This window comes from Asterias rubens, chromosome 22 (genome assembly GCF_902459465.1).
Source record: "Asterias rubens chromosome 22, eAstRub1.3, whole genome shotgun sequence".
NCBI classification, from domain to species: domain Eukaryota; kingdom Metazoa; phylum Echinodermata; class Asteroidea; order Forcipulatida; family Asteriidae; genus Asterias; species Asterias rubens.
The window spans coordinates 1,039,901-1,059,547 of record NC_047083.1 but is presented as its reverse complement, the minus strand read 5'-3'; the positions used below and the strand labels follow the sequence as shown (position 1 = coordinate 1,059,547).

At 38.8% G+C, this 19,647-nt stretch overlaps 2 protein-coding genes across 3 annotated transcripts; one reads left to right on the top strand and one right to left on the bottom strand.

The window, feature by feature from the left end:
- Window positions 1-1,054: 1,054 nt before the first annotated feature.
- LOC117305184 (probable methyltransferase-like protein 15) lies at window positions 1,055-4,758 on the bottom strand. Of its 2 annotated transcripts, none has more exons than XM_033789991.1 (6): window positions 4,697-4,758; window positions 3,824-4,039; window positions 3,417-3,511; window positions 2,591-2,727; window positions 2,215-2,406; window positions 1,055-1,782 (listed from the first exon to the last, which is right to left on the bottom strand). In XM_033789991.1, the coding sequence occupies exons 2-6, from the start codon at window positions 3,951-3,953 to the stop codon at window positions 1,158-1,160; spliced, it is 1,179 nt and encodes a 392-aa protein (XP_033645882.1). In that variant the 5' UTR covers window positions 3,954-4,039; window positions 4,697-4,758; the 3' UTR covers window positions 1,055-1,157. The 2 variants fall into 2 exon arrangements, with proteins under 2 accessions (XP_033645882.1, XP_033645883.1); XM_033789992.1 differs by lacking the exon at window positions 4,697-4,758 and adding an exon at window positions 4,671-4,689.
- A 198-nt stretch (window positions 4,759-4,956) lies between these two features.
- On the top strand, window positions 4,957-17,354 carry LOC117305323 (kinesin-like protein KIF18A). The gene is made up of 19 exons (XM_033790183.1): window positions 4,957-5,034; window positions 5,669-5,894; window positions 6,572-6,758; window positions 7,376-7,533; window positions 7,893-7,997; window positions 8,475-8,786; window positions 9,052-9,228; window positions 9,663-9,737; window positions 10,082-10,188; window positions 10,415-10,580; window positions 10,803-10,970; window positions 11,584-11,705; window positions 12,070-12,326; window positions 12,792-13,685; window positions 13,794-13,974; window positions 14,190-14,356; window positions 14,839-14,917; window positions 15,621-15,719; window positions 16,141-17,354. The coding sequence occupies exons 2-19, from the start codon at window positions 5,682-5,684 to the stop codon at window positions 16,196-16,198; spliced, it is 3,525 nt and encodes a 1,174-aa protein (XP_033646074.1). The 5' UTR covers window positions 4,957-5,034; window positions 5,669-5,681; the 3' UTR covers window positions 16,199-17,354.
- Window positions 17,355-19,647: the final 2,293 nt, after the last annotated feature.

Genomic DNA, 19,647 nt, shown 5'->3' with positions numbered 1-19,647 from the left:
TTTTTTCGATGATCATTAAATTGTTCAAAATGACTTGCAAACTCCTAAGTATTTTCAAATTATTAATTATTTGTGATAATAGTAAGCCTATTATTTTTCCCTGAAAATAATTTAAAAACTATTTTACTTGTTAAATAGACTTTTTGTCAAAGAAATTTAAAAGTTAAAAACAATATTTTTTTTTTTGGAACAGTAGGTTGCAGCAGATCATCAATTGTTTTCCATTTGAAAAAAAGAATGTGAAAATTTGGTCACCTAATTTCATCTGGTATGTGAATAAAAGCAGCAAGCGCCCCGGCCACCCAAGCGAAAAAGAAAAACAAATTATGTCCAGAATAGACACACACCCTTAAAACACAAAACTTGATTGAAAGTTTATAGTAACTTAAACCAAAAAAAACACAGAAAGCAAACAAATACGATACACAGAGTAAGTTTGCGTTTATTAATTTGACATTAATGATAATTGATATCAACAATTGAAAAAGCTCATTAGGACTGCAGGATAATAAACTTACTTTAAATGTATGGTCATCGATTCGTTTTTGTTATTTCTCAAATCCAACTGTTTTGGGGTTGAAAATTATCCAAACCTTTTAACTTGGAAGGTAATCCTTTCTAACAAATACTTTATTCCAACAGCTGCAGTTCTTCTCACCAAGTAAGTTTTTATGGTCATTTATTTTACGGAGTATTAACCAATCTATGACCCTTCCTTTAAAGGCAGTGGACACTGTAGGTAATTGTTCAAAATAATTATTAGCATAAAACCTTACTTTACTTGGTAACGAGTAGTTAGGAGCTGTTGATGGTATAAAACATTGTGAGAAACGGCTCCCTCTGAAGTGACATAGTTTTTGAGAAAGAAGTTATTTTCCACAAATTTTGTTTCGAGACCTCAGAATTGAATTGGAGGTCTGAAAATCAAGCATCTGAAAGCACACAACTTTGTGCGATCAGGGTTTTTTTTCTTTCATTATTATCTCGCAACTCCGAAGACCAATCGAGCTCAATTTTTCACAGTTTTTTTTTTATATGCATATGTTGAGATACAGCAATGAATATCAGCATCCATTACTGTCGTTGGATAAAGGGAACATGACCAAGATGGTGGCAGAATGATAAAGGTCTATTGATGCAGGTGATGAAACTGGAGACTATTGTCCGAGTTTAACAGCAACTCTAAGTTTAGCCGATCGTGACCTTGGATTCCTTTCTACTTCTTCCTCGCTTGGTAAGATGACTTTATTCCGATTGAGAGGATCCCAAAGCCTAGCGTCCTCCTCATCATTGTCTGTTATTGAACTCTTCAAGATGTCTCCACTTGATTGTCGCTTCTGATGGATGCTTCTTCCTTTCTCATTAACCTCACGACCCTGGAAGAACCTCTTGACGATTCGATCTTCCAATGAGTGGAACGACAGAATAGCGAGTTTCCCACCAGGTCTTAAAAACTTTCCGGCCATCTCTAAGCCGCTACTGAGCTCATTGAGTTCATTATTCACAAATATCCTCAAACCTTGGAAGGTCTTTGTCGCAACGTGAGCAGATCGACCGATCTTATCCCTTTTGATGCGAGACTCGGTGTGGCTGAATGCGCAAGAGATGACGGTCGCGAGTTCCATCGTTGTCGTGATCGGACGATACTTCTGGCGGTATTCCACGATGGCCGTTGCGATTCTTTTAGCATGGGATTCTTCACCGTAGGTCTTGAAGAGTTTGGCAAGAGTCGTTGAATCGAGTGAGTTTACAACGTCGGCTGCTGTTGGCTGGTTCGGATACCTAGAACACCAAAGTAAAAAATCATACCCATAAGTTCAGGAGACATAAACTTTCCTTTGTGAGACTTTTAAACCATCTCGATAAAAACAATTCAGGGCCATTTTTCTGACAACCGGTTCCAACATTATGATAATTTAATTTTTCTATTTTATATTTATATGCTTTTTTTTTCATAGAGCTGCTAAGCACAACAATTTACTTAGCATGAAATGTTTGCCTTGATAAAAACAGGATTACCAACCAGATTTCCACGTGATTTTCAGGATAAGCAAACAACAGCTGAATACTAGTAACAAGCAATTTGCAACAAAGAGAAATTTGTTTGGTAATCCTGTTTTTATATAGGAAGACATTTCATGCTTAGCAAATTGTTGTGCTTAGCAGCGTTATGAAATTGGTGGCAGCAGTTACCATAAAGATAGACACTCATACCTGTCTTGGTCCATTCTCATGTCCAATGGTCCGTCTTTGCTGAGTGCAAAGCCTCTCTCTGGAGTATCAAACTGAACAGATGAACAACCAGCATCTATAAGAATCCCATCAACTGAGTTGGGGCCAAGACCCTCATCTTGAAGGAGTGTTTCCAACTCGCTGAAACGACCTAGAAGAGGGTGAAGTCTCCCTCTACAAATGATATTAATATAAATTAAAAAATCTCAATGGCAACAACAAAGTATACATCAGGCAAATCCACTGAAATTCAAGATCTTCAATTTCAAAGCTCAAAAATAAAAACGAGAAATACTGTTTTATTTTTTATTTAAAAAAAAACAGGATACAAAACATCCATAACCGGCTGTACACTTACTTGAACTTCTCAGCCATTCTTTGAGCAAGATCAAACGCAACCGGGTCTCGATCCAGTCCATACACCTGTGTATCAACGCCTTGCTTAAGAAGCGCCCTCGTGTGGCCACCTGCTCCAAAGGTCATATCTACAAAGATCTGCAAAGGGATGATAACACATTGCAGAACTTTTTTAACTTGGGGGTTGAACAAGAATGGACTAGAGCGGGATTTGAACCAACGACTCTAGCTCTACACCAATCAGGCTTGGAATTTCATCTTTGAGAGGGCAAGGCCATTCTCATTTCGTAAAGGGCACATCCATAAGGAAAATCTTGATGTCTATGTGAAACATTTGATGGGCCACCAAGGCCAAGACCAAGGCAACAGAGTTCATAAGTCAATGGGAAACTTTTGATGGGCCACCAAGGCCAAAACCAGGGCAACAGAGGTCATGGCTTCCATGCAATTACATGCCTGACCAACTGAGCTATCTAGCCCTGTGTTTGCCGTCTTCCCGTTTGTAAATATATTTTTGACTTTAAAAGACAAACCTGGGTTTGAACTGCCTCCAGCCATCGTGCTAGCAAGATGGTCTAGTAATAAGACATCTGCTCTAGAAATGCAAAGGTCGTGGATTTGAATCCCACCCGAGTGATTTTCCTATGGATTTTTTTCGCAGAACTTGGGAAAGTACTGAGTATACAGTGCTTAATACACATCAGTGTGGGGGTAAAAACCAAAATATTAGTAAATTATTACTAGAAATGCAAATGTTGTGGATTTGAATCCCAGCCGAGTGATTTTCCTGTGGATCTGTTTCGCAGAACTCCGCAAAAATTGTTTACCCGATTGTGTTGCGGAGACAATGCAGCTATGACTTCCTCCCTCATGACTGGAATATGAAGCTCACTGTCTTCATCTTCTTGTTTGTCTTGGATCTCTGAGAAGAAAAATAAAGTGAACAAACAATCATCATTGATTTTTTTTACTATGTATGGATTTGTGACAATACAGGAGTTGTTCACTTAGCAGGCGCGCAATCGCGCCTGCATCACGCATTCAATAGCCATGTACAAAACAGCGCGATGTTCCCTCATTTTGCCAAGCAAAATGTAAGTGCGCACGCACTTTGTGCAATTTACATATTTCATGGGAAGGGAAGGGTCCATTGCTGCTGTAGGTGCATTTGTTTACTTTTCTAACAAACTGGTCTAAATTCTAAGCGGCTAGCAAAGATCCATACAAGACCTACTTGATATCCTTGTCCTTGTTCCTCTTGGGTTAAACAATGAAGCGGACACAGAGAGGGGCCTCCCGTGAAGTGTCAACAGAGAGGGCAGCAGACTACTAGTAGGGCAACGGTGGAAGAAAACTCTCCCCATCTTCAATGAAGAATTCACGGCAGCCTGTAGGCTATCACTTTGTTTTGCTTGTAGTTTTTACATTTGGTTGAAACTCGAAGAAGAGGCTGTTGATAAAAACATCCAATTTTGTTTACTATACTAGTATTAGGCCTATTATTATTAATTAATTATATATAGACCTTATGCACATGACGTCATTTCAGTACGGCGCCCCCGCATTGAGGTCAAAAGGAGATTGTTCATTGGTCAATCTATCATTAGAATCTATGTGCATTTTGATTGTTTCGTCACCGTTTGACCTCAAAGATGGCGGCTGGATGACGTCAATGCATAAGGTCTATAATAAGGCTAGCTGTTTTAGTTGCGATAACGTTACCAACTTTTTTTTTCGCATTGGGGTTATCAGGTTAATTATACACCGAAAATACTTTAAAATACCAGTAAATATCAGAAAATACCAAAAAACTATTGGAAACTCCTGTAAAATGTTACAGTGCAGATTGCAACAAACACTAACAAATTATTGGTAGATTGTACTGTAGAGTGTAGAGTGTGCAAAAACCAACAAATCATGCAAATTCATGAAACAAAAATGCAAAGCAAAGCCATTTCTGATGGGCAGTTTTGAATGTACCAATCCTAACCTTCTTTAAATTATTGGTTGTAGGATATGGCATTTTCCCCTATTTACATTTTCATTCAAATTAACATTTCCCAATCAACAAGTTTCACTACCGGTTTTATCAGAAGAAAGTGTTTACCTTTTCTCAACCCCGTGCAGCATGCATGCATGCCATGTGGGAGTGATGATCTCTCGAGGGCGCCCTTTCAAAACTGCGGTGCTTTTTAATTTAATACAAGTGGCGTTCCATACTTTGATGTGCTCGCCAGTGATGAGAGTTTGGCCAATCAGCAAGAAGCAATGAAACGAATGACCAATCAGTGAACGATAACACAACGGCAATATTCGAATGACTGAAAATAAATGCCGAGAAGTAGTGGGCATTTAAATAATGTGAGAGAAAACTTTCGTGCTATAAAGAGTGGAAATCAAGAAGCAGATCGTCGAAGTTAAACCGAATTAACGATTCCTTCAAAGGTAATATTAATTCTTTCATAATTTAGAGCAATAATCTCAGAGTTTCAGACCTTAAAAAGATGACTTTTGTTAATTGTTGACATTGTTAATTTTTAACGTTTACGTTTTTGATTTTACGAACCCGGAACTTGGCTACCACGGCGAAACGCCGGATGATGATGGGATCGAGTAACGACTATGATTGACTGACTGAGCACACTCAGCATTATTCGGGTTGTTGAATATTTTGGCGTAGGTTAAAAACGGATGAAAACGTCATGACCATTCTTTAATTTTAATTTAAAAAAGATAAATTTTAAAAATTGAGATTCACACACAAAAAGACAGTAAAAAAGACAAAAAGTTGGAAAAAAGAGATTTTATAAATAAGTTTGAAAGTTTGTTATCTCCCACCAAAATAGTACTTCCTTGGTTTGGTAGTTGCGATAACGTCAGGAGGATCAAGGAGGGTTACGTTATATCGCAACTATTTGGTTTGGATGATTTTACAGTGAAGCCGTCAACGGTAAGTCGGTAGAAACAAAAACAAATTTTTATCAAAATTTGCCATGTTTTTGTTAAGTCTTATTATTTCTATTAGATTTTGATCTAATTATAATTTTAATCTTTACTTTTACGTCATAAACTTTTGCAGTTCATGTTTTAAGATGTCAACAGCACGTCGGCGGAGTAGTCGAGGTGGACGTCGACAATCATCAGGCACAGCATCATTAGGAAACAACAATGATCAGAACAACAGTACCAACATCCGTGTGGTTGTTCGGATACGACCTCCAAATGCTGCTGAGCTAGAAAATGGATCAGGATCAAGACCTGTTGTTCAAATGCTGGATGAAAAACTTCTGGTCTTTGATCCAAAAGTAAGGAACTCGTGATTTAGCCTCCGACTCTGAGCGATTGAGCACACTGAACATGGAGGAACTCCATGACTGAACTAAAAGCATTTAGTGGCTGACGCCGAGTCATCTCAATGTGGGTCTAAGTCTCAGTCCTGGCACTTGTGTCCTTGATAGAGCAAGACACTGAAATAAACTCTTAAATAAATGCTTCTTGGTGTTTACTTCCTGGCTTAAATTCCAAATGGAAATGGACTCTGCCAAGTGTAGCAAAGTAAAACTTTGGGCCAATTTCTTGGGTGAATGATTGCTGTGTGTTCCGACACCCCATAGATGTTCTTACAACTCTGTTTTGATAAGCCCCTCATTGTGCTCATTGGTTTTCACAACTGTTCATAATTCGCGTGAAAGTGAAGCAAATTTGCTTGGGTCACAATTGCAAAAACAGCGCATATTGATTCAATGTGTCACAAAATTTCGCTTGTGCATTTGTGTAAAGTATGAACAAGGCTTAGTTTAGGATGAGGACAATTCAATCGGATGTCGAAACACTACAGGGGTGTCAAAGTGTAACCCACTTAACTGGCACTGTATATCCACTAATCAAGAGTTCAAGTGCAATAGATTAGCCATGAAAAGTTACCTTCTATAGCCATTGACTTCTAAATCAATTTTGCAAAATATTTTTTTGTGAAACACAGGAAGAATCTCTCCCCAGCTACTTCCATGGACGCCGTGTCGCTAAGAGGAACTTCATGCGTAGGAAGAACAAGGATATCAAGTTTGCGTTTGATCACGTCTTTGGTGAGAGAGTAACGCAGGAGTTCGTGTACGAGAACACTACTAAAACCATCGTTGATAACGTTCTAGCTGGGTACAATGCTAGCGGTGAGTTGAAAAGAAAAATTGAATAAGTCTACTCCAATTGGGGAATATTAGACAATTAAAAAAAAAACATTTCCAGTGACGAGCCAACAGGACCAAGGCTCGATTTCACAAAGAGCTGAGGCCGTATCCGAATTGGCAGCTACGGCTGCGGCCGAATCGCCGCGTCGTCATGCATTGAAGTATAGGACGCCCTTAGCAACACCCCAGGCAACGGTCGTAGCTGCAGGCAGAGCCACTTATGCGGAAACGGCCTAAGATTGATCTCAACTGCAAATCCATCTTTGTGAACTTGAGCCCAGTTAACTTGCCATTCTAGTGGTCCATATTTCATATTCAACAGGGATGCTTTGCAACAATGAATTAACCAGCCGGACCACTTGGAGAGAATTTTGACTGGTCCTCTCTGGTTTTTAACTGGCATTTGGCGAGCAGACCACTGTTGGTGTTATAAAGGGAGAACACAAAGTGTTACTAAGTAATTTTCTGTTGTTTATTTACTCCCAAGTATTTTCAGCAGACAGAACTAATTTGCCTTCAACTTAATAATCTTGACCTTATTTGGGCTCAGACTCCCTTATTACTAGTATTTTGAAAACCTTTCTCTGATTCATACATAGTGTTTGCATATGGAGCCACCGGAGCAGGCAAGACTTTCACCATGCTAGGGGCCCCTGACTGCCCAGGGGTCATCTTTCTAACCATGGTTGATCTCTACAGACGTATTGGAGAGATCAGCAATGAGAAGCTGTGTGATGTCGCAGTGTCGTATCTGGAGGTAATTTTGAGGTGTATCTCAACATATGCATTAAATAACAAACCTGTGGAAATTTGAGCTCAATCGGTCGTCAAAGTTGCGTGATAATAATGAAAGAAAAAACACCCCTGTCACACCCTTAAAACAACTAGGCTTTCAATTTACAGGCAATCAGTTGCAGGCAATCTCCAAGAAGACAAGGCAGTCACATTTGAATATTTTTTCTTAGGGATCATCAGACATTGTTTGAAGAATTACTCTGTGCTGTTGCCAACTTATTGCCAATTAAGTCCGGTAGCATACACTGCAGATATGGTTGCCTCAAAATTGCCTCGTACAACAAGGCCCTGAGTTTGTCGCTCTTTATATTTTACTTCTAGGTCTACAATGAGAATATTCGTGACCTTCTGGCACCATCTGGTCTCCTTGCCGTCCGGGAAGATCCAGAGAAAGGAGTCGTAGTCAGCGGTCTTTCCCTCCACAAGGTAATTTTTCACTATGCTGAAGAAACTATTTTTCTTTTAACGCAGAAACAAACCAACCTTTAGAACAATGCTGTTTAAAGGCTTTTGTTTTTGCAACAGTTTGATTGTTTTAGTCATATTGTAAGTGTAGCATACAATAAAACTATAACAAATTGCATTTCAAAAGGTGGTCATGTTTTTGAGATATCGCCAGAGCGGTTATGTCTTCTTTGCGTTCCTTGCACAAAGAATAATTTGTAACTGGAATACCCAATCTGAGAAATGCTGACAGGAGTACGTCTCAGATTCAAATTCGGAGGGCTAAGCAATTTTGTTTAAAGATGACTACACTTCTTGGGAAATATCATTCTCAAAATGCCTATCGAAAGCTGCTGTAAGCTTCTATATCAAAAGTTATTGTCATTCATTTCAAGAGTGATTGTCAAACACAAACCTAACGTTTCCTTAAAACTTTTGGGGTGCCTTTTTTTTTCGTAGCCAAGAAGTGCAGATGAATTACTTCGCATGTTGGAATACGGGAACAGAAACCGGACTCAGCATCCCACCGACGCCAACGCCCAGTCCTCGCGATCGCACGCCGTCTTCCAGGTTTTCGTCCGACAAAAAGACCGTACGGCGAACATCAGCACGGACTTCCGCATCGCAAAGATGTCGCTGATTGATCTGGCGGGTTCAGAGAGGGCCACCGTGACGACAAACAGAGGCGCGAGGTTTCGTGAGGGCGCTAATATTAATCGGTCCCTGTTGGCTCTTGGAAATTGCATTAATGCTTTAGCCGACTCCACAAGGGTAAGAAAAGACTTCACTTGAACGCATTTTTTATTATCAGTAGGGGGAAAAAAACACCCACAAATTCCTTTGCTTAGCAAAAAATGTGTGGGACACCATTTGCAAGAATGTTAACCATGGAATTTTGGCTGGTAACCAGTTTCTGTTTTTTCCTGTGCTGAGCAAGTTTTTATGCTTACTGGGTTGATGAAATTGGGCCCTGGAGAAAGGAATGTCTAAATCTTTTCATTTTTCTAATTTCATGTTTCATTCCTTTCCCTTGTAGGCGAAAGGCCAGCACATTCCATACCGAAACAGCAAACTGACAAGGTTACTGAAGGACTCCCTCGGAGGTAACTGCCGGACGGTCATGATCGCAGCCATCAGTCCGTCTAGTCTCACCTATGAAGACACTCTCAACACGCTCAAATACGCCAACAGAGCTAAAAACATACGCACCACTGTAAGTACTAGAAGTGTCTCCGTTTGTTGTTTCATTCGGTGTTTTTGATTTGTAGACTTAAAATATGACATCACAAGATCAAACAGCGCCCTCACTGAGTTTGAAGGATGACTATAATTGACTACAGGGATTGCCCCATATACACAAGCTAGTATATCAGGCCGAGATACGCGCAAATTATTGCGCAATACGCTAAAACATTTTTATTTTATTTTTTACTTTTGATTAAATACCGGTACACAAACAATCTTCAGGATAAATGCCATTATTAAGAATTCACCAGAGTGCATAGTAGTGCTTTTAAAACCAAGATGAAAAGACGAACCCATTATTGCGTCGCCAAAATTTGCTCCGCATTCGCAGGATGTAAGAGCCAACCCTCAATTGAGTAGTTTGATAAGTTAATGTTGTTTCTGTTTTCATTTCTTTGACAGCTGAAACAGAATGTAGTCAGTGTGGACCTTCACATCAGTCGGTATGCACAGATCGTTGAAGAATTAAGAACAGAGGTATGGAGAACGTTTTTTGATAGTTTAGTTTTTCTTTCAAAATAATTGTTATGCAAAATAAAGTAGGTGAAGGTCTGACGTTTCGACTCTAGAGAGTCTTTCTCAAAGACATTTTAGCTTTCTAGAATTTACTGACTCATTCTCTTTGGAATGTTCGAATTGTACTGAGACAATTGTTCCGAGACAAATGTCAAAATATGAGACAACTGAATTAACAAAACTTGTCTAACATATTTTATTTTAAGATAGTAACTCATATAAATCAAGGATTTGCTTGTCTATTGTTGGAAGAAAACACCAAATAAATAAATAAATTCCTAAATAAATAATGTTTGATTTTGTAGGTTTCTGAGTTGAAGGTTAAACTTCAACGCTACGAGTCAGGTGCACTGAAAGTGAGCAATCCACAACCTTCTCCCCGTAATGATGCAAATGATGAGCAAGTCCACAGGTAAGCACAAAAAAGCAGCAGAGCACAACATAATTTATGCTTACCAAGATAAGGTTTCAAGCCAAACTACCACGTCACATGTACGTGACTGCTCATTTTTGCCTTTCAGAAATGCGCCAAACAATATTTTCTGCTTAAGCAGCTCTATGAAATGAGGCCTGTGTGGTCAAGTATGTTCTGTGAATCTCAACCAATCTGTCCACTTTGATTCTTCTAACCATCTCAGATTGCAGTTAGAGCTTCACAAGGTGTTCGTCCAGCGTGGCAGCATCCGTAAGGAGCTCCTAGAGCTTGAGTCGTCGGATCGTGACCTGACGATAAAGATCAGTCGCAAACATCTAATGGTGGAGAGGTTGAGGTTAATACATGGAGGGTCTGCTCAGGGGGATAAGGTAAGGGGCAACAAACCTCGTTTTAATACTCGTTAACAAATTGACCACCACAATGGTGAGCATGGCACATCGCCATGTGTGACAAGCGTGCACAGGGTCAATAGTCAATTAATGTTACTGATTTTTTTTTAAATGTGAACATTTTATTTAAAAAAAATTTGTCCACAAAAATTAAGATTCGGAAGAATAAATGTTCTTCATCTGTCAATGTTTGTTTCCTAGACAATGGGACGTTTTGAGAGAGTCATCGCAGCGTCAGAGGCCAGACAAGCTCGACTCCGACAACGGAAACCCGCAGTGGAGGAAAGATTCAAGAACAACGAGGCAGAGCTGGAGAAAGTTCAATTAGAGATAAGAGGGGAGGAGCAAGGAGACGGGCAGACCTCTGAGGTTTGAGAAACTTTCGTTTTCTTAGAGATTTGTTTTTGTCACTGTCAAATTCCTTAGAATTCACCTTTGAAAAGTAACTTTGAGGCCAGCAAGGGTTTAAAAACCCTTGCTGGCCTCAAAGTTCAAGAGGTGAGCTTATGTTAATCAGAACAGGAGTCCGAGTTCTCCTCAAAACATGGCTTGAACTGCCATTTTTTACACTTGCCAATATACTGCAAAGAATCAAACGCTTTTTGATATTTGCAAATTCTTTCATCTGGCTTAAGATCCTTTCACGGAACAACACCTAAATAGGTTATGGAGTCAAAGATATTATGTTAACTTGACTTCTATTCAGGGCCCAGAATGGGTCCCAAGACAATGTGATGGCGTGTTCTTAAGAACAAATAGTACAGGCGATTTTAGATATAATAATGATAAGAAGATTGATAAGACTTGTAATGCGCACCCTCCTGGGTGTTCAAAAAAAAAAAAAAAAAAAACAGACACAACAAAATTAAACACATATGGGTGTTCTGTTATTCCAGTTACTACCGAGTTTATATATGGCGAGGCAGACTAGCATTAAAATCAACTTGTAAAATTTAACTGTTTCCAAAAAATATGTTTTCAGGTGTTACAGGAGTGTTTGCGGACAAGACATCTTGAGATTGAGTTGAAGGATTGCAGACGGCAGATTAAACATCTGAAGAGGTTTGCCAGACATCAGGACAGCCATCAACAAAGCTCTGAGAGGTAGACCCAAAACAAAATACTCAAACAGTTTTTTTAAACATGGAAAGTTCTTTATACGCTTGTAGAAAAAGGGTTTGAAAAAGGGTCTGTCTAAAAGACAGACAGACCGCAGGAGAGATGCAGAAGCATTTTCGATCAGATAATAAAGATCGTGTTGAAAACTGCTAATTCCTGAGCTTACTGTGTTTGTCATTAGAACAATTGTCTGCTTTAATGGTTGTCTTCATAAGATTGGTGTCTTCTCGTCTTGAGTTAAGATGTCTTCCCTTTTTTTCAAAACTCTTGGATGACAACAGTTTGGAGGACACCATACAGTTAAAATGTTCATGCCAACAACAAATCTTTCGTTCCCTTGTGATCACAGATTGATTGTCAACCTCATTTCCATGGTTCGTAAGCAGTACTTCCTCCTGAAGGGTTCCGGACTCGCCACCACCGACGTCACAACAGACTTCGAAGCCTTACAGAAACAAGTTGAGGGAGACCGAGAAGTCGCCTGGGCTGACCAGAGCATGTCAGAGGTCGCAGACTCTAACCCCAACTCTGCCGCCGCAGCAGGGGTTGATTTGAACTACCTACTACTCCTCCCTGTCATGAAATGTGTTGACTCTACTCCAAAAGGTAGAACTCTTTAGTTCTAGTTCACTGGAGCAATCTTGGTTTGGTTCCTTGTGTATTTCAGTGCAAACAAAGTGCTTATAATCAGATTAAAGGAGCCAGGCTAATTCTCTGTCAGAGACCTACGACTTATACCAAGCCCGATTTTGGCTGAGGGTATCCTACACACTATTTCATCTTTAAGAAGTATACTTCCCTGAAAACCTCTAAACAATTTCTCTGAGATTCCAAGCATACAATAAAGACACGAAAGAGTGCCTCATCGAGAACCAAATGCTCCAGTTTCACAACTATACCAAATAATGTTTCATTCACTTTTTGACAAATTTTTGTCTCCTGTGGTTGATATTTTAGATAAGATGTCCATCTACCCTCAAGGCTCGAAGCCCCAAAATCATCACAACACATTTGCTCTTTTGATTTTCTAAATATCCATTTTGCTCGTTTTTTTGTTATTCATTGATAAAGCACCCTCAAGGTCGCCAAGGAAGAAGAAAAGACGGAGTTCCGTCGGACACCACACCCCTGCGAAGGGAGTCAACACTCCAATACGTCCGGAAGGTACTGGCGGACACCTTGGCACCCCTGCTAAGAGAGTCAACACTCCAATACGTCCGGAAGGTACTGGCGGACACCGTGGCACCCCTGCTAAGAGAGTCAACACACCAATGCTTCCAGAAGGTACTGGCGGACACCACACCCCTGCTAAGAGAGTGAAGACACCAATTCAATCTGAAGGATTACACATGCCGACACAGAACAGCACACCGGCTCAACGGGGATCGGCTGTTAAAATCAGCGACACACACCCTCCTTCCCGCCTCCCAACGCCGAGTAGGCACACCCCTGGCACACCAGCTAGGAGGACCATTACTGAATGTGACAACAACAGCTTTAATCCAATCCCAACAAACGGACTATCGACAAATGTTGGACTTACTTCCAACACTAGCAGCCTGGTGTCAATATCAGAGGTTGTGGGGGAGGAAGGTTCTGTCCCCTTCGTCAGAAATGAAGAGGATGTTGTAGGACGGCTAGGTGAGACTGTGACCAAGAAACAATCAAACCAAAGTGGTGAGGATATAACAGAAACAGAGGGCCTAAGAGTGAACCTTGCGGGCACCTTTGAAATGGAGGGCATCTCTCCGCTGACGTCTCCGCCCACTTGCGGTCAACCTCAGCTGGACAATAACGACCATGACACGATGAACAGGGTCATCGAATCACCATCTCTTGCTGTTACATTGCCAGAGGGAACATCCAACTCTGACATGCGTCCGGACTCTCAGAAGCCTGTTGCCCGGGTGATAACCTTTGACCAAGAGAACGTAATACCCAATCAGAAGATCAGTCCAGTCACAGGTAAAGATGAAGCCTTTACAACAAAGAAAACGCAACCTTCCCTTATTAGAATAAAAGTTAAATAATTGCTCATTTGTTAATTTGTCTTTCTTTTCCTCGCATTCCCAGGTCGAGTGATGTCATATGCCGAAATCCTAACCACACCCCAGAGATTGGATGCAAAGGCCCAACAGAGGGCTCCCTTTACCGTCATCACGAACAATTCACCCCAGCTTCAGAACAGACCAAACACAATGGGTAATGAGAACAAGTGTAATGGGAGCCAGTCTACTTCCAAACCTACAAAGAGGTACGATCTCATTTCAATGACAATCATTTCCAAACTACGTTAGCAGTAGACTCAAAAATCTCTTCTTTAAAGTGAAAACATGATTACGTCAAGAGCAAAACACAATGACACTGTCAACACAGGTGCTTGCTAGTATATTCTAAACCCTGAACTAAAGAAAACACACTTTGTGACTGTCACCTTATTTTTGTAAAAAAAAATTTCTACATCATCAGGGGTCTACAGAGATCGGGTACTTTCACCAAACGCAACGCACCCCTGCATCACAGACGCAGTAAGTCTCATGGCGTCATTGGCGAGGTGCCATTCTCATTCCAGGAGGCGAAACACGCCGATACCCTTCACCGGTTTGGACTCCCCTCAATGGCGGATCAGCCAGCAGGTTAGTAATCCGATGGACACAGAATAATAAAGACTTGTTTAAGGTTTTATTCAAGGGGAATTAAAATTTCTTTTCCCTCCACGAAATAGTCCAAATGAACCTTGATGTCATTTCAGGGTTTGGTTACCTGTATGCTACAAAACACAAATGTCCACAGATTTACATTAAACTTACATGGTTTAAAGATAATGATGGTAGAAAGCTTCCATTAAAATATTACTTGCTGGGATGCTGTAGTTTTTGAGAAATGACTAAAACAATTTCACAAAAATATTTGTTGTATCTATTAGCGAGACGAAAGTAACTTCAAGCGTACACGGGATTTACGCGATTCTCCTGAAAACATTGCTATCTGATTTTCAATTTGTTTTTCTCTCAAAAACTTGACATCTAATGAGGCTGAAACATCTACAGGTTAATTTTATTACATTATATCGCGGGGAAAAAACTTAAAAGACTGGATTTATTTTGTTTTATTCCAGCTTCAGTGAGAAAGGCAGCACCAGCTTACATGTCCCTGACAGCCTCAGCTGCAAATAAACGAAGGAATTACGGAAGAGGGTAAGTCTAAAATATATTACCAAAATAACAACCCAATGTTAAACACAATAATATACGCAGCGCAGAGAGATCTTGCTTTGCAGAATTAGGTTGTCGACAACAATACAACATAAGCTTACATTACTTGGGATAAACCAAATTCCTGTAAGTTAATGGTCGTGGAGAAGTGTTGATAAAAATAAAACATTGATAGAAAAATGACCCCATTTAAAGTAAAGTAGTTTCTAAAGAAAGAGGGAATTTTTCACAAAAAAATTTGATTCCTTCTTGGGCACCTGGGGCCGATTTCACAAAGGTCTCAAATTGATCGCAACTTCAAATCAATCGTAGTTGCTAAGTAAAGTGTGATGTCACAATACAAATCTCTATGGTGATACTGAAAATTTGTCTTGCGATGAATTTTATTGCTTTGTAAAATCGGCCCCGGAACGCAAACAATTCTCTCCAACAAGGGTGTTTTGGGTTTGTTTGTTTGTTTGTTTGTTTGTTTGTTTGTTTCAGTTTTGCATCATTTTCTTGCAACTTTGATAACAAATTGACCCAACATTTCCGTAACAATACGAAAAACTGTGAATAATTAGTTAGAAAAATCCTACATTAAGGGTCAGCTCTTGTACTTGATAGAAAATAAATTAAGGGCTTAATAACCTGCCTGCAATGTAGAGTATGGGGTTGAAATAAAATTGTTCTCCTTCTCGGACAGGTTACCATCCTCCCAGGAGAACCAACCCCCGGCAGGCCACAAGGGTCCGATACGGCTCCAAAGAGCAGAGAGCCTCAAACGACCACCACTCAGAATACCGTAAGTATTTACTTTGAAGTTTGAGTTAGGGTTGATTGACCTGTGACCTCCAGATTGACGTGCCATCGCTGCAACAACTGAGCTATCAACATTAGCAGTCTCTGTTTTTTACAATGTCTTTGTTCGTGGTGCAAGTCACTGCCATTTTGTTTTTCTTTCTTTTCTTTTTTCAAATATAAATTTCTCTTTGAAAAAAACAGTAAACAAACTTTGTGATCTTTTCAAAAAGTTTCTGGAAAGTGTCATTGAAAAAGATGGGTAGAATCCAAGGGGATGAAATCAGCTGAACAGTCGAGAACTCCACACCTAAAAAATTAAATTTTCTCTTACTAGAAATTTTCAAAAGCCCTACTTTTGTTTAAACACTTTAATATTCTAACATACGATATTCTAACAAAAGTTTGTTTTTTGTATCTGTCAGGTCGTTCAACATCAAGAGCCGATCAGTGAGCAACCTACATGAAAAAGCCAATCCGTGATGGAGTTATACTGCCCTCTATTGGTCATCTTTGAAAGTGACAAAAGCTGTGTGCCTTGCATCAATGCCCATGTATCATTGACTGTAAGCAGCTCTGAGCGGACAAGATCGTTTTTTGCCCCTCGCCAATTTCTTTTTTTTTTAAACACACATAAATAAAATATGCAAACAAAATGAAAGGACCATGTGATCCAAGGAAATAAAACAAGTCCTTAAGCAAACACATTACAGCCTCCTATATTTAAGCCTATAGTAAAGCCTATACTTCACTGCAAAAAAATGGTACCTGCTGTTTTTTCAATTTGCGATGCAAAAACAGTCACTTCGCTTCCGCTTGAAGTATGTACCAGGATTAATCAAGATTCTCCAAACAAAGTCTGTTTACAATTCACAGTATTTTTGAATGTGTGTGGGTGTGTGTGCATCAAAGTAACATCTCCCAAAACAAGTAAAATTGTCCGTTTTAAATTTTGTTTCCTTGGATGTTAATGTTATTTATTTGGCCATTGATACAATAAACAGGCAGTCAACAAAGATGAATATACAAATTCTGAATTCGGTATGTAAAATAGTCCATTTTAGTGTTTGTAAATAACCCACAAAAAAAAGGCCTTTTGTAAAAACAGAAAAATGCCAAATGTATAATAATTTCACTAATGACTGGAACTGCCGCCAAGTCTCAATGAAACCTCAGCTTTTATAATATTTGTAAACTTGGTGTAAAAAGCTCAGAGTTTTTTAATTGTTTCCAAAATTACAAATTGTATGATTTTCAGTGCACATATATCATAGTCATCGGCTCACCTTTAACTGAAACATTTTTAAATGCACACATGATGTAAGGAACATGGCTGTAAATATGCATGACAAACTTTCACTTGAAACTGTAAATCATAGTAAAAAATTCTGTCGATGTTGATCGTGAATAAATGAAAATGTTTTAATGTGGAAAGATTCATTGTACCCTGGAGGTCTTTTTTCGACCTCTATGATTATTCTTTTGTATGTTTTTTTGCCGGGGGGTTTGGTGGTGTTGTTTATTTTGATTTACTGATGACGGTTTTAATTACAGTGCAATGCCAGCTTGACTTCTTGTTAATTAAAGGATTCGGGTACTTTTTCAAAATGTCCATAGATTTACATTAAACTTACACCGTTTAAAGACAATGATAGTGGAAAGCTTCCCTTCAAATATTACTTACTGAGGTGCTGTAGTATTTGAGAAATGAGTAAAACAATGTATTGAAAATACGTTTGTAAATGCTTAAAATAATTTTGGTCTATTTTCATGACATTGTTTTACTCATTACCCAAAAACTACAGCACCTCAGCACGTAATATTTTCAGGGAAGCTTTCTACTATCATTATCTTCAAACTGTGTAAGTTTAGTGAAAATCTGTAGACATTGTGTTTTTTGTCCTACAAAAAGTACATACACTCTTTAAGGCTACATGAATGACATTTTTGAAAGCATGTATCATGGTTGTATAAAAAAAACACTCACTGAATTGCAAATAAATTGCTGTAGCATGCAAAAGAAGATGTTTTGATTTTCATTATTTAAGGGCCAGGTGACACAACAAGACAATTTACAAACTAGTTGCGAGAAACCTAAAAAAAATAAAACACTAAAATTTCACAAATCACCTGTCTTAATCTTCCCATCAAGGGACGTCAGCAAACTCCCAAACAAGGAAATAACCACCAAACTGGCAATGGGCAATCTCTCTTCTACAAACATTGGTTTAACATTCATGGTTATGTATGGCACAAATCAAGAGGTTGTGACTCACGAACTAGACGACAATACTTATTCTAGTCGTTGTGAAATCAGCGGTTAGCTTGGTAGGATTCGAACCCACAACGTTGTTATTGCAAGTCCTGCAGTCTAACCACTAACCCTATAACGGTACAGTTGCTTGTGGAAAATGCCAGGAGGGACAAAAGGCTTTGAAAATTAACAGCTCGGGCAGGATTTTACAATTGCACATTAAAAAAAAACAGTCTCAATCGACACTTTCATTTCTAATTCTGTTTTATAATTTTAAATAAAAGTATTTGACATCATACTCCGAGCTCAAGAAAGACAAAAATGTACTTTTTACATTTTGTGACAATATATTAACTTTGGTATAATTTCAGAGCTGCCAACACGCTCTGATTTGCAGAAAAATCCCTGAAAATAAACAAATTGTCCATGTTTTGATGAATTTGAAATCCCTGATTTATGAAAACTTTCCCCCTATTATGTTAAATGTAATTGCAGAAAAATCTCTGAAAATAAACAAATTGTCCATATTTTGGTGAATAAATTCGAAATTCTCTCATTATGGAAACTTTCCCCCTATTACGTTGAATGCAATTTAGTTAATATCTCTATAATTTTTACACAAAAGCTATGTGGTTGCAAAATGCTAATGATGGCAGCGCTGTAATTGTTGAGTAAAAAATTGAACATGCCTAGTTTTATAGACGTCTTCACAGGCAAATATCTAAGCACAAGGCAATCTGCTTACAATATGTATTAGAATTCCAAAAACATGCTTTGAATTTTCATGATAAACTTTTCAGAAATTACGTTTACTTTGATTCTTCATCCAAGACTATAGCTGCTGACAGAAGCTGTATTTGTTTTTTAAAAATAGTGAAGTACTTACCAAAAAAATCTGTGAACATTACACATTACCATGACGATACTATTATAAAAGAGTCTAGTTACAAAGACGCTATCACCATTTTGAATATCACGAAACAAATCTTAACAAAGTAATTGCCACATTCTGCAACACCGAAAAAACAAAATTCACGTCCAGTTTAGAGTCGTCCAGAGACTGCTACGTAAAGTCAATATTGTTCAGTGAAATTGAAATCCGTTAATAATTTTACAGAATATCACTAATATACATCAAATTTAACACTTTGACATAATCTGGAGCTAATTATAATTTCATTTATAAAATGTTAAACCTGGTTTGCACTCTCAGCAAATGCAAACACGAAGCGAATTTGGCGTTAGAAAGTCGGAACAAACTATTCGCTTTTGTGACCAAATCTTTGTGCAAAACATTCACCTTAATATACAAATTTAAGGTCAAGTTCGCTTCCCATTCACTTTTGCAATAAACATGAACCCAACTTAAGGCTTTATATGAGTTGGTAGAGAGCGTAGTGAGACAGACAACGGGTTCAACTTGCCGCCTTTAGGTATACAAGCAGAACAGCCTATTGTAAGGTGCAAATATCAAGGATTTTGTATTGAAAAAGTTCATTAAATATATATTTTGAGCAGAAATAAAGTTAATCTTGATCTTTTTAGTTTAACAAACAAAATTTTGTTTCCAAATTTACAAAATTGTGGCTCTTCGTGGGAGGAGTTAGCTTTTTATGGGTGGAGCTATGCTAAATTAGAGTTAAACCACTCCTATAGTGGGCGGAGTCAAGCGCTATGC